Source organism: Biomphalaria glabrata, chromosome 6, assembly GCF_947242115.1.
Source record: "Biomphalaria glabrata chromosome 6, xgBioGlab47.1, whole genome shotgun sequence".
NCBI classification, from domain to species: Eukaryota; Metazoa; Mollusca; class Gastropoda; family Planorbidae; genus Biomphalaria; species Biomphalaria glabrata.
In genome coordinates this window covers 9202655-9227547 of record NC_074716.1, presented here as the reverse complement: position 1 = coordinate 9227547, position 24893 = coordinate 9202655, and the positions used below count along the sequence as shown (strand labels likewise).

The window sequence follows — 24893 nt, the reverse complement described above, 5'->3', positions numbered from 1 at the left end:
TCAGAAACTATTTTTAAAGCTATATAATAAAGAAAACTTATGTTTAGAGAGATCCCTGACTATATTCATCTCTGACATAGAGATATTTCAGAACATGTAAAAGTGCCAACTTACAAAATGGAGAAATACAATTTTTATCATTTCTATATTTAAAAAATAAAAAAAAAAGAAAATAATTTAATTTAGTTTTCACCCTAAAAAAATAATCATACCTGTGTCTCTGGGTCGAAAGATGATTCTAACATCTCAATTTTTATGACATTTTTTAGATCGCTGGTAAAGTCTTGTTCTATGTCATCCATCTTTGTTCTTCTTTGAATCAGTTCTTAAGATGTCTTTGTCTACAGAATATTGAGTTTTTTAATTAAAATTTTGAATGTCATTTAACATAGATATTAACCAAAATTTAAATGAATTTTAAAAAAATGTCTTGATAAGGCATCATTCAGATTGTGTGACTATGCAACTACAATAATTGCTCCTCCAAAAACATAATGAAAGTAAATGGTAAACATTTAAACAATTCTGTAAAAATTATGAAAAAAAGACTATCCATTTCTTTACACAAAAATAGCAAAATATTTAAGAGCTGTTATCTTTTTTCATGACTGTTTTTGAGATCATTGGTGAAGTCTTGCTCTGTCATCAATGAAATAGAGTGAAATTGGTCTTCAGATGACTTTATAAATAGTATGATGATTCTTTTTTAAAACTAATTAATGTCATTTATTAAAGATATTAAAGGGAAACTCTGATGGTTTTGACAATTTTTGATATAATATGTATTTTGATTTACAGATAATGAATATATTAAATTCTTTTTTTTTAATTTGCAAGAATAACTTAATAATTGATGTTTTTCTGACATAATTTTTCTGTGCATCCAAAACGGTCAGATTGTCACGGAATTTCTGTGTGACATCACGAGTGGTCACTCCAATCCTATAGATCTACTAATCCGAGAACCGGTACTTGTCTTCCATGAATTTATTGTGAGCATATGCTTTTGTAAAATATTTGCTCTTCAGCCGAATAAATTTTTCCCATTTTCCCTTTAAAACTTCATCTCTTGGAAACAAAAAAAAAAAGAGACACTAATTTCTGTGTCAGCATGTACTTGCTGATTTTATCTTTGTGATTGGAACTACTGCAACAAGATGAACAGTATTTCATTTTCTTCAAGTAGAACTAGAGGTTTAGATCTAGAATATTATTTATAAACATAGATTATAAATCAACGTGGAGACTGGCTGTGAAGCATAAGAATAATTGCGATCTGCTAGATGTAGAGAGTTTTAACGGTTATAATACCATATAAGTCTAGTTGTGACGTCACGTCTTTTAAAACATTAAACATCTCACAGAACCACGTTTCTTTTTATAGATGTGAAGAATTTACTGACTAATTTATTAAATATAAAATTTTCTGAGCATTTAAATAAAAAATGATATATGATGTTTACTATTACAACTTTTAACGCAGAAATTAAATATGTCAATAACTAAAATTTGAAAAACTATCAGAGTTTCCCAAAATACTAGATTTTTTAAACCTAGAGATTGAAAAAAAAATTAGGGAGATGTCTAATTACATTAATCGCCGATATAGAGATATAACCCAACATAAAATATTAAGTGTCAATATAAAAAGGGGAGAACAAACAATTTATATTTAAAATAATATATTTTGAAAAGCTGGTAATTAATTAAATTTAACCCTTTTATAACAAATTGATCTTACCTGTGTCTGTCTAGTTTGAATTAAACTTAGATCTTCAGATGTCTACACAATTTGATTTTGATGCAATGCTGGATTTTGCACTTTGCAGGTAAGATATAATAAAAATCTGATAAAAAAAAAAAATAAAATATATTTAAAAAATATATAAAAATTCATTATCAATCTTAAACAATTTGTCTCATAAAACATATATATATATAGCCTATATATATATATATATATATATATATATATATATATATATATATATATATATATATATATATATATATATATATATTATCTTTTCTTATTGCTAATGAACATGATTCTTTTTTTTTTTTTTTGAAGAAAGAATGTAGGGTATAGCAATATTTATATCCTAGAATGCCTAGATCTTGATATGTAGTGATTTTACTCTTGATCTATTAAATGTAATAATTAAATTATTAGTAATATAAATATTAGATTACGTAATACATTTGATGTAGTCAACTGCGCCATTTGCCGGTCCCAAGCCCGGGTGAGAAAGGAGGAGGGTTTGGCGTGGGGGCCACCCTGTAAACCACATATATATTCAATATTGCTACAGAAACGGCAAACTTGACACATAAAGAAAACTAACAGATCTTTATGGAGACAACTTGCCGCCCAATGCGCCGAAGTATAAAATAATAGTATAAAGTAAGTAAATCTTCTAGTCACACTCACAGTCCTACCCTAGGCCTAGAATGAGAGACTAGAGTGTCTAGAGACACTAGACTAGAGTTCTAGAGTAGAGATCTAGATTAAATCTAGAATTGCTACTCTCTAGATCCTGTCTGTGGATGATGGATCTGCTACAAACGTAGGGCCATAGCCATAGCATAGGCATTAAGTGATTAACTTTCAGTTCACCCTTTCGCTTTTACTACTTTTAGTTTTAGAACTCTAGAGTTTAGGTCAGTTTAGAGTTAAGTATAGCAACATCATGAACATCTAGAATCTAGATTCTATAAATAATGACTAAAAATATACTAGTAGAATAGACTATCAATTATAAATTATAATATAATAATATAATCAATAGTATAAGTAGCTATGTGACAAAAATTTGTGAAATTTTAAATTTTAATAGTAAATTAATAAAGATCTTGTTCTGAGCTTTCCAACGAGGTATAGAATGTTAATATGGGTCTAATTGATAAAAACCTGTTGTAAAATTTGACGTGTTTTCACTTAGACATTGAAGCAATGGAATCCCAGGAAGTGACTTTCTGAAAAATCGAACAAAAGTGCATGTCATTTCGCTAATTTTCATCACTTTGCTAAAAACTATATATATCAAATTAAAGCTTAGGATGTGCTTAATAAAGTTATCCAATTGTTTTATAAAATTTATTTGCAGAATTTTTTTTTTCTTTTTTTAATCAACTAAAAATGACATTATAATAATTTATTTTTGTAATAAAATATTTTATATTTAGATTTTAAATTTTTTATTGTAAATTATGGAAGAACTTGTTCTGAGTTTTCCAATGATATATAGATTATATCTATATGCTCAAGCAGTTAATTTTTTTAAACACATTTTTGTTCATACTATTCATATGAGGTCTTCTGAAAATTGAACAAAAATGCGTAACATTTCGCTAATTTTTATTACATAGCTAAGCATATGTATATTAAAAAAAAACATATGATGTGCCTAATAAAAGCATATGTTGTATAATATTTTATTTATATTAATTTTTTTTTTCTAATTTTCTTAACTATCCGGTATTATTCTAATGCTTTGTTTTGCAATTAAATATTATTTTGCTATATTTTATTTTTTTAAATTGTAGATTATTGAAGCAATAGTTAATTTAACAAAAAATAATATATATATATAGTTTATTGTTGTAGGTGAAACAGTTACAAAAAAAAAAGCATATTTTTGATGTGTTAAACTTAAAAAAAGAAAATGTTTTCTGAAAATTGAACAAAAACATGTTTCATTTCTTTAATAGATAGCTAAAAAAACAATTTTTAAAAAAAAGCTTAGGATGTGTTTATTTGTTTGTTTTACTTTCTTTTTAAATATTTTATTAATTTGTTTAATTTTTTTTTTTTTTGTGTAAATGTAAATTTGAAGATATAATGATTTTGAATGACCTTATGGCCCCAGGCCAGTGTCATATATATATGCGGGCCAAGAAGTAGTAAGCAAAGACTATATACACTGTTCCAGATCACACTTATTGGCTCATCCCCCTATACTGTCAGCCTTTTTATTACAAACATCTAAAATATAGTACATTACAATACATAGACATAGTAGTGTACTGTTAGCTGCTTGACTACATTATCATAATAGATATCCCAGATTTAAAATTGTCATAATTATCAGAACATAATTGCGCATTTCTATGGAAAATTTTATTACATTAAGCATTAAAAAGTTATAGCAATTTAAATGTATAAGCTCCTCCTTTCGGTCACAATTTTTTTGGTATTTTAATAGGCTAATTTTCCGACACTAAAATGGTCATAACTTATGTTCTAATTAACCTAGAAGCATAAATGAGGTATCAATGAACTCCATTCAAAAAGATCTATCTAACTAGACTATACTAGTTTCATTTAGATTCATTAAAGTTGAAATTTTTATCAAAGTACCTACATTATCATTAATAGACATTATGTACTGTTTTGTAATAAATTTGCAGCTTGTAAAATGTTTGTAAAATGTTTTACATGTTTCGGATGTTCCTTCAGAGTTGAAGATAATTTACTTCCTAGTCCAAACCTCCCGCAGGACGACGGGGGGATGGGAGCGGGCAGGATTTGAACCCTCGATAAATCCAAACGACAGTCCAGTGAGCAAACCGCACGACCAGGCAGCTTGTAAGATTTTGCTCCACTCCAGTGTGCTAATATTATTTAGTAGCCTTTAATCATCATAAAAATTATTGGTAATCATGAATGTGAGCGTCAAAAATTATTTATCGCGACATTCCTTGTTGTCTCTTCCTGGCCAAAAACAAATCCAGATTTGTTTATCAAAAATAATTTTGGTATCATTAAGTGCTGCCAACTAGAAATGAGAAACACCCATTAACGTACAGATGTATTAATGTTAGACAAAATAATTTAGACCACAATAAAATAGTTCTTTTTTTTTTTTTAAGGTTTATTGCAATCAATTTTTTTTGTGTGTGCTAAATAGATGTTACTTTTCATTGTTACTGAATTATGAATTATTACAATCTCTGAGTAAATACTTTTTTTGTGTGAAGTAACCTACGTCTGTATTTTATAAGACAAGATCTGAATTGAGATTTTAAAAAAATAGCTTTTATGAATTGCTATACCAGATTCCATATTATTTTAAATAGTTTTTATTTTCATAAAGAGCATTTTTCATGCTTATAGCATGCTCAGAGCACTATGGTCCAATCTGTTTTCAGGATCACTAAGGGGTGGGGGGGGGGGGTATCCAGGGAAAATGTTTTCAGTAATGCTTTTAGTTGCTCAGTAAGCACAACAACTCTTGAGTCCGATGTTGAGAACCTCGAGCCTCTTTATATGTAGCTATCACAAGCCCAAGTGTTTTATGTCTCTCACGCTTGCCATATAGCGATTTCTATTTATTTATTTCTCTTGCTGTATTTTATTGGTGGTGTATTTTGAAAGTTAACGATGTTAAAAAGGGTAATTAATTTATGTAAAAAAAAAAGCTTATTATTATACAGTGAGAAGCATACGCCGATATTTTTCAGAGCCTGCCTTAGGTCACTGCAACCTATGCAACCGCAGTGAGCCACGCACTGTCATAGAACCCACTCTAATCCTAGGTGTAAATTATTAAAACGAAACCATTTTATAACTTAACAGATTTTCTGTGGTCTTCTGGTTTACAAGAAGCTCATGGAAGGTGACTTCTCACAATTTATGGAAAAAAGATACTTGCGTGTGTAGGCCTACTGTAATAGTCCTGCCTTGTATTTGTTGATGGCTGTCGGACTTCGACACTCTGGAGGCAATGGGCAGAGGCGGCCTTAGCAGTGCGCAGGGCCCTGGGCGAGTGTCATATGCGGGGCCCTAAGTGTAGGCTATATAGCCATACCACATCACATCACGCTAATGTCTCGTCCGCCTCTAATGCTGTAGGTCTTATTTTAGCTATAAAACATAGTACCTTACGTATGTACTGTACTATTGGCCGTTTGACTACATTACATAATGTACTTTATGAAAGATTTTGCCTTAAAGTTTAATCAACGTAACTAATGATTAAGACATTTGTTCATGAACAATCAACAAACTACATAATAATATTTCTGCTAAACACTCTGAATGTTAAGATTATGGCGCTGCAAGAAGAGCGCAAAAGGTCGATTGTTGATGCGAATAATGTGTGCTTGGACTCCTTGGTGCTTTCCCTTCAAGTTTACACCATTGTATTTGTATCCCTGGACACGACAATCGGCGATGTCCTGACCAACGTTCAACAGCGCAGCAAGAAGAGCCATGACAAACCCTTTCCTGTTAAGTTGTCAACACTAGGATACGTCCAAAAAAACTCAATATAAGGGACATCAGCTCTTTGTGGCTAACATCAGGTGTGTAGTCAAGAATGACGGGAAAATATTTTGCAAGTTTGATTTTATCAATAATGTTCCCTTTTACTTCTGTTGCCATAATGTTCATATGCTCGTTTTGAATCCTATGCCCGATGTAATGGCCGTGAGCCTCGGCGTTCTTAATTCTTCGAAGATGTAGCCTACTTGCATGGTTTGGTCGACTTCGGCTATCACCGTTGTTCGTTTGTTTCTCTGTTCTCCCATTATATGCGGTGTTTTCTTAAAGGTACTTGTACAATCGCTAGAATTTTTGTTAAGACTGCGCGCTACAGCAGTTTTACTTTTCTAATTTTTCTTGCATCACGTTGTTCATTGTGCTACCATTTGACATTCTCAGAGCTAAATCCAACCACAAAGTCACACACTTAACGGGATGTACAGAAACCTCGTGCTGCTGAAGTTTATGTCATGTTAAGAGCTTACATAGAAATAGTATTTTGTATTATAAAGATGCCTGGAAAGATTTCCAAAGATATTGAGTATATATGAGAACTGTTCTGGTTTTCGAAGCTGACAGTGTCAAGGGAATCTCCAATCGCGGAGCCTGGGGAGGTTGTCCCACTTGCCACCCCCTAAGGCCGCTACTGGGCATAGGCGTAGCCAGGGGGAGGGGGGGCCATAATGTTCCCTTTTTCTTCTGATTACATCAGGTCCATAAGCTGTTTCGAAACTGTCATATCTTTGACATATGCTGATAACGCGAATGTTTATTTGTATAGCATTAGGGCCTCTTCTGGCCTTGTTAGAATGTTCTTTGTGCAAACATTAAATAACTTTATCCCGATCAATTTTGTTGTTGCCTAGTGCCACTATGTTCACTGAGTAATTTGACCACAACACATATATTTAGAAGCAAGCATCGTCTCAACAGACAAAACATTTAATAATCATAATAAAATAGTGCATAATAACTTGGCAACTCCAGCCAAGTAAATACTTCACTTAGAACCCATTTATATTACATCACGTATCTCTTACACAATACATACATACATCTCTTTACTCTCAGGAGTCCAAAAGGTAACTGAGGTTTTCATCCCGTGGTCAAATACAGACCAATTATTTCTTCGTAAATAAGGCACGAGATAGTCAAATGACTATTAACTCACTTCATGTCACATTGAATCTCAAACGCGTATGTGACAGAAACCTATGCCAGATGTTATGTTCTGGTGTCTGGGCTGTAAATTGTTTGATAGTTAATTTCGAGCCTTTCCTGTTTCGTGCAATCTTTAAGCGCGCGAGAGAGTTGTCATGTTTTTTACACCTTCAAATCAATTAACTTCTGATACGCAGCAACTTAGCATATAGTGATTTCCCTGAAATAAAATATATGAGGATAAGCTATATAATTGTAATAAACTGGAATAAGCTAATCTGTAGTTCATGTCCGACCATGTACGCTTTATTATGGACTTGCAATTCAAAATTCTGTAGCACGATTTTTTTTTCATTTGCACATAATTATAGCTATCATTATATTTAGTAAAGGCCTAGAATATGATAAAATGTTTTCTTTTTTTCTCTGGAGGAAAAATTCTAGTCAGCTGTCAATTTGAGAAGATCTTTAAGTTGGATGGCTGCCTTGTCGTGCGGTTTGCGCGCTGGATTGTCGTTCAGATTTATCGATGGTCAAGGGTTCAAACCCTGCAAGCTCCCATCCCCCGTCGTCGTGCGAGAAGTTTGGACTAGGAAGTAATTATCTTCAACTCTGAAGGAACATTCGAAACATGTTTTTAAAATAGTTAGGCCTACTATAAGTGAAACCAGACAAACTGCTTTATTTGTAATCAGTGCCTGCTTCTCGTGTGCTTCTGATGTGTGTTTTAATTGTAATCAATTATTCATCTGTTCTTGAACCAGTTTCCGTGTTGTACGTTGCAGTCTGTCCATCTTAGCATAAGTGGCCGCTCAAAAGCACACCAGCAGTCACATTAATTACATAATCAAAAACCAAACTGACCATGGTTAGGAACACTTTTAGGGATGGCATCTTGAGGAAGGCGAGACTATTGGCAGACAAACTAGGTAATGAATTAGTGCTGCCGATAATTTTTAGTCGAGAGACACACCAAGCAAAAAACATTTGTTTGGATTTTGGGATTATTAAAGAACACTGCTGTACAGTTCGTATCTGGATTCGTTAGTTTCTTCGTTAACGTCTCTCTCTTTTCAAGCAATACTAATGCTCAGTTCAACCTGTTTTGTTTACATCCTAAAACGATGCAAGAGCATGAAACAAGTAGGCCTATTTATCTTCATATCTTATATCATACAGACGTTACTTCAAAAAAGAAGATGAATACGTCCTACGCGTCATGCATTTACAGTGAAATTAATATCGCATAGGTAGGGGAGGGGGGGCGAGGGGACTACACCAGTTCTTTTCTTTAATATGCTCGGGGGAAAAAATTGAAGCTACGACTTTGAGCCATAGGTGGTAACTTGCATCCCCCTGCAAAAAATCCTGCGGGCGCCCATGAACACCCAAAATATCTTGTCTATGAAATATACAATGAAATATGTCTTGATGTGAAATGAAATCTACATGTTCTTAGCAGCTTGTTGCCCAGATACTTAACTACTATTAAAGACGAGCACATCAATTTCAACACATAAAACTAATCAATTACTTCATACAGACTTTAATAATTGCTTAAATTCTCACGTGACTTTGACTGTGACCTAATCACTTCTCTTTACATCGCTACTTTTCTAAAATCTTTTAAAAACTCTCAGGTCGACCGACTACTAGCCTACTTAGTTACTAGAATTGTAACAACTTTCAGGTCAACCGACTACTAGCCTACTTAGTTACTAGACTTGTAACAACTTTCAGGTCGACCGACTACTAGCCTACTTAGTTACTAGACTTGTAACAACTCTCAGGTCGACCGACTACTAGCCTACTTAGTTACTAGACTTGTAACAGCTTTCAGGTCGACCGACTACTAGCCTACTTAGTTACTAGACTTGTAACAACTCTCAGGTCGACCGACTACTAGCCTACTTAGTTACTAGACTTGTAACAACTCTCAGGTCGACCGACTACTAGCCTACTTAGTTACTAGACTTGTAACAACTTTCAGGTCGACCGACTACTAGCCTACTTAGTTACTAGACTTGTAACAACTCTCAGGTCGACCGACTACTAGCCTACTTAGTTACTAGACTTGTAACAACTCTCAGGTCGACCGACTACTAGCCTACTTAATTACTAGACTTGGATTTCCTTCTACGTTTTTTTTTTACACGGCTACTACAGCTTGACTTTCTTCTTAAATGGCTTATAGCCTTGCCGATTCTTTTATCCGTGGCTCAGTAGAAGCGGGTCACAATGTCATCTTTTCTAGCTCTATATTGGCCAAAATCACCTAAATATTAGAAACTGCCACAGGATTACTATTTTACCAGTGACTAAAATACAACAGAACAAAACATAATATTGATCTTATATTTAGATCTAGGCTATATAGACTTAACAAAAAAAAAAAGCAAATTAACACAAAAAAAAAAAACAAGTTCAGCATATATTTGTGTTATTGCAACTTTATTAATATAATTGTTAGAAAAAAAAAAGAGTTTATATAGTTAATTATATAATTTATGCCTATAAACAAGTGTGCATCACCGGTTTTTTAAGCAAGTGTAACAAAAAGAAAATCTCAGAATACTAAGTTGGCAACACCTCTGTGACATCATTGTAAACAAAATGGCAGCGTGCTGAGAAACCTTGACGTCGCTAATAATGCTTTTTGTTGATGTCATATAAAATATAAAAGTTCTCTGTTTTACAAGAAAATCTTTTAAAAACACAATTTATATTTATTAATTGTATTTTTGTTTTAATTTTGAATTTTCGGCGAATCATTAATTTTTGACGCTCATCTTCATGATTACCAAATTATTGAATTGAGAAACAAGGGAATTTTCTATCACGGGTCCCCCCTCATGCTCTAAACCTGAGGAAGTTGCCCCACTCACCAACACTTATATTATAATTAGTAACTTAGTTATATTTATTTTTTATATCATGTCAATATTGTCAATCATGAATCAGAAGACATTCACTGTCATTCAGTCATATTCAAGACAAGTGATTGCTGAGTGTAAATCAGTGAGAATAGAAAATCCTTTGCACTTTGCAAAGAATATTTACAATTAAGGATAAAATAACACATAATAAAAATACAGACAAGTCATCAAGTGTAAATAAAATGAGCCCTTACCTTATAGTGAGATAGGTAGACAAATTCAAAGTGATCTATCATTCTATGACGATAAATTCAAATTGAAAAGCATCAAGCTCAATGTGCATTAAAAGAACGGAAGTAAACTTTCCCAGGAAGTCTTAATTTAAATCATCCAATAAGCCATTCGCACAAAAATTAAGAAAGGCCTTTTACCCCGAGAAGGGCTTTTTTGCACCAAGTTACCCTACTATGGGAAAAAATATTTTTAAAATGTCAACAAAGTCAACGTACTAATAGACCTATATCTAGGTTTAGTCTTTGTTATAGATTTAATCCATAAATGTTGAAAAAAAAAAAGACACCCGTTGACACTATTTGTCAATCAAATATATTAATTTATGTATTTACAAATAAATTTCGGAGACCCATTTGGGCACCCCTCCAGGAGGGGGCCCTGGGGGATCTTAAAATTCTCCCCCCCCCCTTTAGGTACGCCACTGGTCTAGATATAGTATTTTTATAGATGCTAGACCTAGCTTTATAACAACTATAATTAGTATAATAGGCTACATCGATTCTAAGTAAATAACTCTATATACAATCTAGCATATAGGCTCTAGCTAATGAATGTCGTGGACTCATGTTTCTACATCATGTTACTAGATCTAGAACTATATGTAGGTCTAGATCTAGATTAGAATTAAATCTAGCGAAAATCTGTATTGAAATTAATTAAAGCTTCCTTAGCCGCGGACACTAGCGGATCCAGAACTTTGGAGTGGGGGGGGGCGATTTTTTTCCAAACCCTAACCCTAACGCCCAGTAAACCCTAACCCTATACATAAACGTGCGTACAGCATATATATATATATATATATATATATATATATATATATATATATATATATATATATATATATATATATATATATATATACATATATATATATATATATATATATATATACATATATATATATATACATATATATATATATATATACATATATATATATATATTATATATATAATAATAATAATAATAATAAGCAGTATTTCTAAGTATTTTCTTGCATTCTTCACTGCAGAAACGCATTCTCCTGACATCTAAAGCTCTTTATCCATCAGTGGAGTTCGGGGCGAAGCCCAGACGCCAAAAAGCGTTTTCTTGCATTTTTCACTGCAGAAACGCCAGCTCCTGACATCTACAGCTCACTATTCATCAGTGAGTTTCGGGGCGAAGCCCCGACGCTTAAAGCGTTTTCATGCATTTTTCACTGAAGAAACGCATTCTCCTGACGTTTACAGCTCATTATTAATCAGTGGAGTTCGGGGCGTAGCCCCGACGCCAAAAGCGTTTTCTTGCATTTTTCACTGCAGAAACGCCAGCTCCTGACATCTACAGCTCACTATTCATCAGTGAGTTTCGGGGCGAAGCCCCGACGCTTAAAGCGTTTTCATGCATTTTTCACTGAAGAAACGCATTCTCCTGACGTTTACAGCTCATTATTAATCAGTGGAGTTCGGGGCGTAGCCCCGACGCCAAAAGCGTTTTCTTGCATTTTTCACTGCAGAAATGCCTGCTCCTGACAACTACAGCTCACTATTCATCAGTGATTTTCGAGGCGACGCTTAAAGCGTTTTCATGCATTATTCACTGAAGAAACGCATTCTCCTGAGATCTGCAGCTCAATATTATATCAGTGGAGTTTGGGGCGAAGCCCCGACGCCAAAATCGTTTTCTTGCATTTTTCACTGCAGAAACGCCTGCTCCTGACATCTACAGCTCACTATTCATCAGTGATTTTCGGGGCGAAGCCGCGACGCTAAAAGCGTTTTCTTGCATTTTCATTTTTTTTACATTTTGTAATTTCTTAACTATAATACAAAAAGAAAAATTATTGCTTTGTCCGATAAGGGAAAGGAGATGGCATGTATCGCCCCTCCCACTTTTTTCCTTTTATATTTACTAATCATAAAATTTGAGATTAGAGTGTGGTGCGACATAATATACAAATGGTTTCACATATCAATTATATAGATATTCAACTATTTTTGTTCACAAACTATGATTCCTCCATAAAAATAGGACCACTCCCCACTCAGAGGGCTAGAGCGGGGAGGGCAGTACATGCAATCGCCCCCCCCCCTTTACCCCACGGAATCGGCCAAGATACCAGAAGGGGAGCGACATAATATCAAATGTATATATCAATTCAACTAATCTTGCTCACAAACTATGATTTCTCCATAAAAGTAGGACCGCCCCCCCACTCAAAGGGTTTAGGTGGGAAGGGCAGTAGAGGTTTCGCCCCCCCCCCCCCACACCAATCGGACAACAGGGGAACGACATAATATAGAGATCGGTTAAAATATCAATAAGTTTTAATCATATAGATATTTAATTGATTCTTTTAGCAAGCTGTGATTTCTACAAATAAATTGGACCGCCCCCCCCCCACTCAAAAGTTTATGGTTGGGGGGGCGGATTGATGCTATCGCCCCCTCCCGACCCCACCAAATCGGCCAACATACTAGAGGGGGGGGCGAAATAATCTAAAAATAGTTTGAAATATAAATAATTAGTATATATTATTAACATAAGTAAAAATTCGTATACAAATTGTGTGACTTCTATACTAAAATTCGTCCGCCCCCCCCCTTTCGGGGGGTGGTCGGCCGAGTGGGGGGGGGGGGCGATCGCCCCTACCGCCCCCCCCCCCTGGATCCGCCAGTGGCCGCGGATTGGTTCTGGATTAGATCTTGACTCTATATCTACATAATCTAGATCTTAGTTGTAATTAACTGGCATTTCAACGACAAAGCCGAGATCGCGCGTGTTTTCAACCATGACATATAGGCCTAGATCTAATAATAGATGCCTCTATGTCCAACCAGATCTACCCATCTAGCGTTTTACCGGTTTTGCGATGGAATAAGAAAAATGTCTAAATTTTTTTTATGACATCGGATTTTTTTTTTTTTTTTTCAAATTCCAGAATTTTTCCAGACTTTAAAAATAAATCTCCTAAAAACGTAGTGATTTTCAAGACTTTTCCAGGTCTGAAATTTTATTTTTGAAATTCCAAATTTTCCAGACCGCGTACGATCCCTGGCTAGGGTGTTTGATGCCTAGTGAGGCATATCCTCATGATGCCCCCCCCCCCTTTTCACGGATATCATCATCATCATCATCATTCCTTTGAGTTCCTCATGGAACATAGGGCCTCGACATAAACACGCCACTCTCCACGGTCTCTTGCTAGCTTTTTGATGGTGTCCCAGCTCTTCCCGGTCTTCTCTGCTTCTTCAAGTACACTGCGTCGCCATGTTCTTTTTGGTCTTCCTCTGCGTCTTGTTCCCTGGGGGTTCCACTCTATGGCCTGCCTAGCTCTGTTGCTGGTATCTTTTCTAAGAGTGTGACCAATCCATCTCCACTTCCTCTCTAAGATCTGCACTTCTATATTTTTCTGTCCACTCATCTCCCACAGTTTGGTGTTTTCTACTTTGTCATACCAGTGTATTTTTAGGATATTTCTCAGGCATCTGTTGATGAAGGTCTGTATTTTTTTTGTTGTGGCTTCAGTTGTTCTCCATTTTTCAGAACCATACAGTAGGACAGCCTTGACATTAGAATTAAAGATTCTTAGTTTAGTCTTGTTTGAGATGTAAGGAGATTTCCAGGTTGGTTTTAGCTGTGTAAATGTCTGACGTGCTAGATTTATACGGCGTTTAATGTCTTCATCTGTTCCACCTGATATACTGACTACACTCCCAAGGTATATAAAATTTTCTACTTGGTCTATTGTCTGAGAATCCAATACTATGTCTCCACTTTGTTTATTGTTTACTTTAAGTACTTTAGTTTTTGGTGGTTTATTTTGAGGCCTACTCTTTTTCCTACTTCGCTTAAAGCTGTGACCTTTTCTTGCATATCCTGTAGTCTGTGTGATAATAGGGCTATGTCATCAGCGAATTCCAGATCTTCCAGCTTTTGTGTGAGAGTCCATTGGATTCCTTTCCCTGCGTTAGAGTAGGCTTCTTTTGTGACCCAATCCAGTACTAGAAGAAACAGGAGTGGTGAAAGAAGACATCCCTGTTTGACTCCTGTTGTGACTGGAAATTCCTCTGACAGCTTGCCACAGTGGGTTACTTGGCAGGTGAAACCATCATAAAGGTTCTTGGTTATGATTATTATTTTATTGGGGATCCCATAATGTCTCATTACAGTCCAGATAGATTCTCTGTCGACACTATCAAAAGCTTTTTCAAAGTCAACAAAAGTTGCATAGAGAGGAGATTGCCATTCGACACATTGTTCTACAATTATCCTGAGTGTAGCTATTTGGTCAGCACAAGATCTCCCTTTTCTGAATCCGGCCTGTTCTTCCCTTAGGTGTTCATCACATGCTCCCTTTATTCTGTTTAGTAGGATTCTGCTAAAAATCTTGCTTGGTACTGACAGCAAAGTGATGCCTCGCCATTTCTCACATTGTGATAGATCTCCACTCTTTGGTATTTTAATTAGCAAGCCCTTTTTCCACTCACCCGGAGGTGTTTCTGTTAACCAAATTTTGTTAAATAGTTTGTGCATTTGGTCAACTATTTCACTTCCTCCTTCTTTTAGGACTTCGGGTGGTATGTTGTCAATTCCAGCTGCTTTACCTGTCTTCATTTGTTTGAGTGCATTCCTTATTTCTTCTTTTGTTATTTCTTCCATGTTTATGTCTAGTGTTGGTCCTGCATTTAGATCTGGTGGATTTCGTGGTTTAGGTCTATTGACCACTTCTTGAAAATATTCTTTCCATCTTTCAAGTTGTTCATTTATTGAAGAAAGTAGTTTTCCGTATTTGTTTCGGACTGGAACATTGCAATTAGTCTTTTTGGTACTGAGAAGTTTGGTGATTTTGTATAGTTGTTTTATATCTCCTTTACCTGCTGCTTCTTCTGCCTGTTCTGCCAGATTATTGTAAAATGATCGTTTGTCTTGTCTAAGCATTTTGGTGACTTTCTGTGAAACTGCTTGGTAGTCTTGTTTTGATTGTTGCTTGTGGTTTCTTGTTTTTGCTAGGTTAACTGCCTGTTTAGTGCATTTCCTTTCTTCGATTAATTTCCATGTCTCGTCACTAATCCACTGTTTTTTCTTCTTAGGGTTAAGGCTTAGTACTTCACGGATATAATACAACGAAAATACGTTATTATACGTTAACAAAATATACTATAAATAAATATAACGAGCTTTCTTGGTCGTAAAACTATCAATACTTTTATCAAAATCTGTTTTCCACCAATGAAAAGCATTGCTGATTGATGTAAATTCTTGATCAACATAATTAAGTCTGAAAAACTTCGCACGCACATAGCCACACTTACAGCAATTGTCAGAAATATGTAAAAATCTGATAATGCTACCTGAAGAGAATCTTGGACTTGATTCTTTTTCTCTCAAAGCAGAATCTGGCATAGTCATCACGAATAATAAGACAATATTTAGAACTGAATCATCTAGTGGCATTCTAGCTGATATCTTTTTATTTATTTATTTTTTAACTCAAGATTTCAAACAGGTCCTTGTTTGAGAACGTCATAGGGAGGCTTCTGAAGAAATTGTGCCAAACTCTTGACACCTCTTTCGCTCCAGGCGAAATTTGTTTTGGTCAATGTCGCAATGAGCACTATCGAGATTGATTTCAATCTGAGGATTCAATAGTTGGGAAAGCGAGAAAATTCATATTTACTTACAACATCATATGATAATTTTGGGTAATTTTTTCTGGAACTATCACGTCCTAGGAAAAATATAATCTCAATCCGTAGCTGGTTCTTATGTGTTAATTTTTACAAAATCTTCACCTTTTTCACTTGGCTTCTTTTTATTGTGGCCAATACATCTTTCATGTTCTGCACTAACCCTTAGATCAAGGTACTTGCTTTATTCGCTAAAGGTAGGCTAATAACGCCTTCAGTTATCGATGTTTTTAATGTTTTCAATTTAAGTGGGCAGTCTCGAATTGACGATCAGTGTTTTTGAAGATAGACTTACCCGCCGTTTATTTCAGGGGCTAAGAATCCAAAAATAGGTGAGAAAATTAAGACTGCATAGCAACTAACAATCCGCCTACTTAAGAGATTTTGTCTTTATAATTCTTCTTCAACTCGTTCGTGATGCCCATTAAAGGCCAGGATCTGCTTTGAGAGAAAATAAATGATATCCAAGATTCTTTTCATTATCAGATTTTTACCTTTAGGACCCTCTGATCCCTGCCGTCAACCATTTTAAGTAGAAAAGACAATTTCTCCATCTGAGATAGCACTATGAGAGCCAGACAGACTTATCAATCAATTAACAGAGTGGCAAAATAAACAATTTTTTTAATCCAATACAGTATTTCATGTTTGTTCATTTATGTACAATGTGTGCAGTTTTTACTGAGAAATTTTGTGCTCGGTTTGATGCCCCTCATCACTTGATGCCCTGTGCGGTCCGCACCACCCGCACATGGCTAGCTAGCTACGCCACTGCCCTAACCATATATATATATATATGCTTTAGAAAATGGACAACCTCCACATCTCAAAAGTCTATAGTGGGAAGGGCAGTAGATACTCCCCCCCCCTTCCCCACGCCACAAAAGCGGACAAGAAGCCAGAAGGGGAATGACATACCGGTAATATAAAGATTCCTTAATATATATATATATATATCAATAAGCAGCTTTTAGTATATAGATATGTAACTGAGTAGGTTAACACCCTATGATTTCTACAAAAAAAAAAAAATGTGCCATCCCCCTCCGCTCGAAAGTTAAGGCCGGGATTGATGGAATCGACCCCTCCCACTCCACCGAATCGGTCAACATAGAAAAGCTAGGGGGGGGGGCGACACAATGGAAAATTATCGTACATTTGCTGTGTGCATTGATATTCTTAATATTAGTGAGAATATATATTAAGCAGTCAGTGTACTTAGTTTATAATTAGTTGAATACATTCAATCTTTTTTAATTTTTTTTTTTTCGTTTCATAAAAAAATGAAAATAACTGACAGCTTAGGTTTTAAAGGTTTTAATTCTGATTCTATTTTGGGTCAACTAAGCCGCAATGTGATATTTCTTTCATTATGACCACCGTATTAAAAAACAAACACACACTTCCTTCTAGATAGTCTCCCCTGTACAAAATAATGTAAAGTAGGCATTTGAAAATAAGCACAAAATATATATATCTAATACGGGTAATTGTTAAAATAAAACAAAGAGCAATTCTTATTCTACAAATTAACCTTATTAAAATAAAAAGTCTTAGACAGTCTTATCAGAAATTATTTACTCCTTCCTGTTTCAACGGTTTCAGTAGTAACTAATTCTGTTAATAAAACTGCTATATTTCGCTTCTTATGTATTAGAGCTGAATGTCCTGTAAGTAGTAGTAGTACATTAGTAAATGTGTTTCAAATTGTCTCGCAATGCCTGGATTGAGAGTTATAACAGGGAAATAAAGTTCATGGATGTCCCCTTAAGAATTTTCATTTAAAAATGTCATGATAAGGCATGTCTGTTTCAGTAGCCCACGGTTAACGAGGGTGCTATGTGGCTAGCACCATGACCAACCTCCTTCACCCCCCTCCCCCCACAGAGTCAAAGTCACCATAATGATCCCAAATTAATATATAACAGTCTTCACCAGGATTTCAACGTGGGACTCTTCTTCTCCCACCCCTTCAACTGATCCACAAAAATGATTGGATCATAGTGCATTGTACATGCTAAAAGCATAAACTTGAGATGAACAATAACAATTTGTAAGAAAAAAAAATTCTAATCATGCACATTTTTTATTGTTAGTGTAGATGTATTACAAATTTTTTGTTACATGACTGGTGCAAACTAAATATATAATATATAGCCATTGGGTAATGCTAGTTTCCGTATAAATATATTTCAAATGAGTTAAAGATAAAAGAATTACCGTACTGGCAAATAAAACTAAATGTACAGTACAGATGACATGACGCCTTAATAGAACTCAGGCCTCCGCAGAAATCTCATCTGGTTTACTCATTAAGTGTGATTACCCCCACCCCCAAAAAGGTGTTACACATAACTCCAAGTAAGTAAAACATTTAACAGTGACTTGGTAGAATTTAAGTCAATGGTTAATATGCATGACTTTTTTGAAGCAAAGTTTGTATTATATAAGATAAGAGAATTAATCTACACTGTCTATTACTGACATAACATTGAATAGAAATTATATACCGTACAAATACAACTATTTTCATTTCTGTTTTTATAGCCTACTATAACCGGTATTACTCTTTAAAGACCAACTGAAGAGGTTTTGGGGTCAGACGCGGAAACCAGTGTAATACATTAAAATAAATGTATAAATGTAAAAAAAAATAAAAATAAAAACACAAGATATAATCAAGTATTTCATGTCAAAATGTAGGGCATCTTTATTACTTCATAAATATACAACTATAAAAAAAAATTTTTTTTTAATTTTATCATTGCATAGATATTGAAACACATCATGACATGCTATTTCACTAAAAAAAAAGAACAAAGTTTGATTGGACGCACAATGTCAACAACTGACCAATGTCCTCTCTTTGATACATTTTCAAAACAAAGTAACATTTGCTTTACAAAAACATGAAATTCAGTGTACTTATTATTTTTTTTATCAACTTCCAGAAAGTTCTATTTAGTTTGAGATAAAATAGAGCTACAGCACACACGTGAATCATGATTAATTGATCATTTATAAAAAAAAAAATACACTCTTCATTTTTTTTATTAATGTCTTCATAAAATAGTGCCAGATTGTGTCAGGGATGCTGAAGCAGCAAAGAAGGCATTGAAACTATTAGGTTATAATGAAGGGATTAGTAGAATCAAAGCAGAAAGCTAGCCATTCAGTTCCATAACTATTTTTTTTAATCCCCCCCTGGGTCCTAAAACATCACATGTTGTCGTAATTAAGCGAGAAACTGAACTTTCCTTATTTGTTGAGAAATGTTTAAAAATAGATTGTCTCTGGCAAAAGAATTACCTATCTTATATTGTGTTTGTTTACATCAAGTTCAGCCTTCCTCAGTGCTTTTTCATGCAGTGCTGAAAGCCTAAAATAAAGTGAGCACTACAGTGTAAGAAATGAAACTGTATATCTTCAACAAGTTCTTAGGAAATATAATTTTGTAATATATGCTGGAAAAGTTTCATTGAAGTAGCCTTGTTACTCATTGTGCTGTTTATTTTTGTAAACGCTTGTTTGAGAATATTATTACAAGATATTTAAGCAAATTTTGAATAAAGAGATGCTAGTGATGTGAAAAGAGCAATAGTCAGATCAAGAAGTGTACATGGAATCTTCAGAAGATACTGGGTTGAATCCTTAACACAATATTGTACCATCATTTAAAGTAAGCTGATGACCAACCATTGATTTATGGTCTCTTGATAAAGAGTAACATTCTTACAATGAAGAAAGCTTTCAGATGTTAGAACTTGACTCATTATATGAGCTTCATTACAAAAATTCATACATGTTTGAGCACAAGGTAGTTTCTCAAAAAGTATGATTAAAGAAATTACAACTAACAATTCTATATGTGAGCTTGCGCTTCCAGAGATATTTTTATTAGTACCTTTAAATATTATAGGCTAGTATTATTTTTATATATTCTATTATTTTTTAAAGACTATTGCTGATTCTATAGCATAGAATGCTCTCTGTATGTTGATGATTTTGTCATCTTTGCATATTGATACTTTAGAAAGAGAATGACAATTATGTTTAAATAAAATTCAAAATTGGGCAAACGATAATGGTTTTAAGTTTTCAGACTCCAAAACTATTGGAATGCATTTTTGTAATTTAAGGGAAATCCACCCTAACCCTGAATTATTTTTAGACAAAAAGAAGATCCCTGTTATAAAAACTACAAAATTTTTATGGCCTTACTCTAGATTCAAAATTTAATTTTCTCCCCCACATTAAGGAACTTAAGTCATTAAAGTTAGAAGACAGTAAAATCCGACAAATTATATGTTTTAATGGCTTTATATCAAAATGCAATAACTCATGGCATTTTAAGTTAGATGACTGAATAAACTCTTTAAGACAAATTTTACATTCAAATTGTTTTATGTTACAATACATGGTTTCAAGGCATTTTACGCTAAAGGGATGAGTGAATTCTTTTTTTTATTATTTTACAAATTTTACATGTTTTTACCAGAATGTATTATTTCATGGCTTTTTAAGTAAGAGAACTTCAAAAATTTTGCATTTCAATGCATTTTTATCAGTATGTTTTATTTCCTGTTTTTTAAAACTACATGAGTGAGTAAAATTCTTTCTGACAAATTTTGCATTTCAATGGTTTTTTACCAGTATGTATAATTTCATGCAATTTTAATTTAGATAACAGAATTCTTCCTGACAAATTTTGCATTTCAATGGCATTTTACCAGTATGTATAATTTCATGGCTTTTTAAACTAGATGGCTGAGTAAATTCTTTCTGACAAATTTTGCATTTAAATGGCTTTTTACCAGTACATATAATTTCATGCCATTTCAATTTAGATGACAGATAGAATTCTTTGACAAATTTTGCATTTAAATGGCTTCTTACCAGTATGTAATTTCATGGCTTTTTAAACTAGATGGCTGAGTGAATTCTTTCTGACAAATTTTACATTTAAATGGCTTTTTACCAGGATGTATAATTTCAGACCTGCCTACCAAAAAAAGTCCAAATGCGTAACACTTACGGTCAAAATGCGTATTTTGGCACCAGAATGCGTAACACTTACGTGATCCTCTATTTTGTCATATATATATATATATTATATGTCATGATTAGATCTACAATATAAATCTAGATCAATACAGATGAATCAGATGATATCTAGACTAGATCTGGATCTATGTCTATATAATGAATATAATCTACTCTAGATCTGGGCTCAAAAGTGTTACCGATGCCGTGGATCCGCTAGATCCAAACTTTCGTAGGCCTACCTTCATACTTGATCTATTCTATACTAAGAATCTAGTCTAGATCTAGACTAGATGGTAGTAGATGTTATCGATCTAGATCTAGTCAATCTAAATTCTAAATCATACTAGATCTAGATCTATAACTAGTTTGTAGGGTAATGACTACTAATGTAGAGAATCATAACGTAATGACTAGCTAGACTCGAGCTAGATCTATTCCTATATAACAAGTTATCTAGATTTTGTAGATCTAGAATCCAGATCTATATAGATCTAGACTAGATATCTACAATGTCACTCAATGTGTTTTGAATCGATAGCTCTTCGATTTTTTTTCTATACAAATGAATACGAGAATCAGGAATGCACAAACATAATTAATTTCTACTCATGAACTTACAAAAAAAAAAAAAAAAAAGTCACGTTGGTGTAGGCCTATCAGCTAACTGACGGTACCAACCTGGTACCAGCCCGCCACTCCCTCACTCACGCATTCTTCATTTCTAGATATCTAATTGCTATTAAGTACCAATCAACGTATAGATCTGGGCACATTGTGTTCACCCCACCTTTTCCATTTCGCCCCTCTCCCCACAGGTGGGCTTAGCGTGACCTCCGTGACCGCTTGTAAGCTAGTCTAGAGAGGAGAAAAAAAAAAGCATACGAAATGCGTAACGCGACAGGTTAAATGCGTATTTGCGTACTGGCGGTCATTTTTGGGAGATTTTGCGTAACGAATACGCATTTTGCGTAACAGTAGGCAGGTCTGTAATTTAATGAAATTTTCATTTAGATGACTGATAGAATTCTTTCTGACAAATTTTGCATTTAAATGGCTTTTACCAGTACATATAATTTCATGCCATTTCAATTTAGATGACAGATAGAATTCTTTGACAAATTTTGCATTTAAATGGCTTCTTACCAGTATGTAATTTCATGGCTTTTTAAACTAGATGGCTGAGTGAATTCTTTCTGACAAATTTTACATTTAAATGACTTTTTACCAGGATGTATTATTTAATGGGATTTTCATTTAGATGACTGATAGAATTCTTTCTGACAAATTTTGCATTTAAATGGCTTTTACCAGTATGTACAGTTTCATGGTATTTTAATTCAGATGACAGATAGAATTCTTTCTGACAAATTTTGCATTTAAATGGCTTTATACCAGCATGTATAATTTCATGATATTTTAAATTAAATGACTGATAGAATTCTTTCTGACAAATTTTGCATTTAAATGGCTTCATACCAGTATGTATAATTTCATGGGATTTTAAAGTATATCGCCGAGTGAATTCTTTCTGACAAATTTTGCATTTAAATGGCTTTTTACCAGTATGTACAGCTTCATGGGATTTTAATTGAGATGACAGACAGAATTCTTTCTGACAAATTTTGCATTTAAATGTCTTTATACCAGCATGTATAATTTCATGATATTTTAAATTAAATGACTGATAGAATTCTTTCTGACAAATTTTGCATTTAAATGGCTTTATACCAGTATGTATAATTTCATGGGATTTTAAAGTATATAGCCGAGTGAATTCTTTCTGACAAATTTTGCATTTAAATGGCTTTATACCAGCATGTATAATTTCATGGGATTTTAAAGTACATAGCCGAGTGAATTCTTTCTGACAAATTTTGCATTTAAATGGCTTTATACCAGTATGTACAGCTTCATGGGATTTTAATTCAGATGACAGATAGAATTCTTTCTGACAAATTTTGCATTTAAATGGCTTTATACCAGCATGTATAATTTCATGGGATTTTAAAGTATATCGCCGAGTGAATTCTTTCTGACAAATTTTGCATTTAAATGGCTTTATACCAGTATGTACAGCTTCATGGGATTTTAATTCAGATGACAGATAGAATTCTTTCTGACAAATTTTGCATTTAAATGGCTTTATACCAGCATGTATAATTTCATGATATTTTAAATTAAATGACTGATAGAATTCTTTCTGACAAATTTTGCATTTAAATGGCTTTATACCAGTATGTATAATTTCATGGGATTTTAAAGTATATAGCCGAGTGAATTCTTTCTGACAAATTTTGCATTTAAATGGCTTTATACCAGCATGTATAATTTCATGGGATTTTAAAGTATATAGCCGAGTGAATTCTTTCTGACAAATTTTGCATTTAAATGGCTTTATACCAGTATGTACAGCTTCATGGGATTTTAATTCAGATGACAGATAGAATTCTTTGTGACAAATTTTGCATTTAAATGGCTTTATACCAGCATGTATAATTTCATGGGATTTTAAAGTATATCGCCGAGTGAATTCTTTCTGACAAATTTTGCATTTAAATGGCTTTATACCAGTATGTACAGCTTCATGGGATTTTAATACAGATGACAGATAGAATTCTTTCTGACAAATTTTGCATTTAAATGGCTTTTTACCAGTATGTTTTACTTCATGGCTTTTTAATTTAGATGACTGATAGAATTCTTTCTGACAAATTTTGCATTTAAATGGCTTTATACCAGTATGAATAATTTCATGGGTTTTTAAACTACATGACCGATTGAATTCTTTCTGACAAATTTCGCATTTAAATTGCTTTATACCAGTATGTATAATTTCATGCCTTTTTAAATTAGATGAATGACTGAATTCTTTCTGACAAATTTTGCATTTTAATAGTACTTTACTAGAATGTTTAATTTCATGGCTTTTTAAATTAGATGGCTGAGTGAATTCTTTCTGACAAATTTTGCATTTAAAAGGTTTTTTACCAGTATGTTTTACTTCATGCCTTTTGAAACTAGATGGATAAGTGTATTCTTTCTGACAAATTTTACATTTAAATGGCTTTATACCAGTATGTATAATTTCATGGCTTTGTAAATAAGATGTCTGAGTTAATTCTTTCTGACAAATTTTACATTTAATAGGCTTTTTACCAGTATGTTTTACTTCATGCCTTCTGAAACTAGATGGATAAGTGTATTCTTTCTGACAAATTTTGCATTTATATGGCTTTTTACCAGTATGTATAATTTCATGGCTTTTTAAACTAGATGAATGAGTGAATTCTTTCTGACAAATTTTGCATTTAAATAATTTTTTACATGAATAAATCTTATCATTACATATTTTTGATGAAGTAGAGAAAGTTTCTATACTTATTTGAAATTGGTCAATTTTTTTTTCTGCATGCGCTAGAAGCTGGTTTCTATTGTTGTAAGAACAGTTGTGTGCTTCACCTCTTGAGTTCTCTGCATAGCCATCTTTGTTATGAGTGTTTCTCGCATGCATCTCTTGCATTAAAGTAATTTTTTCATTCCAATTTACCATTTGTTTCTGTAAAATATAAAAAAAGAAAT

At 33.6% G+C, this 24893-nt stretch overlaps 1 protein-coding gene across 8 annotated transcripts in view; it reads right to left on the bottom strand.

Moving 5' to 3' along the window:
* LOC106073413 (zinc finger protein 729-like) overlaps window positions 1-24893 on the bottom strand; it is a 44934-nt gene that overhangs the window by 7381 nt on the left and 12660 nt on the right. For 3 of the 8 annotated variants that reach the window (XM_056031516.1, XM_056031515.1, XM_056031517.1), the window contains one exon: window positions 18947-24870. In XM_056031516.1, the coding sequence (XP_055887491.1) occupies window positions 22549-24870 (2322 nt within the window). In that variant the 3' untranslated portion in view covers window positions 18947-22548. Of the gene's footprint in view, window positions 1-212; window positions 342-1741; window positions 1848-2911; window positions 2977-10556; window positions 10864-18946; window positions 24871-24893 lie in introns of those variants that run through there. The other 5 variants (XM_056031518.1, XM_056031520.1, XM_056031519.1 and 2 more) reach the window with 5 other exon arrangements.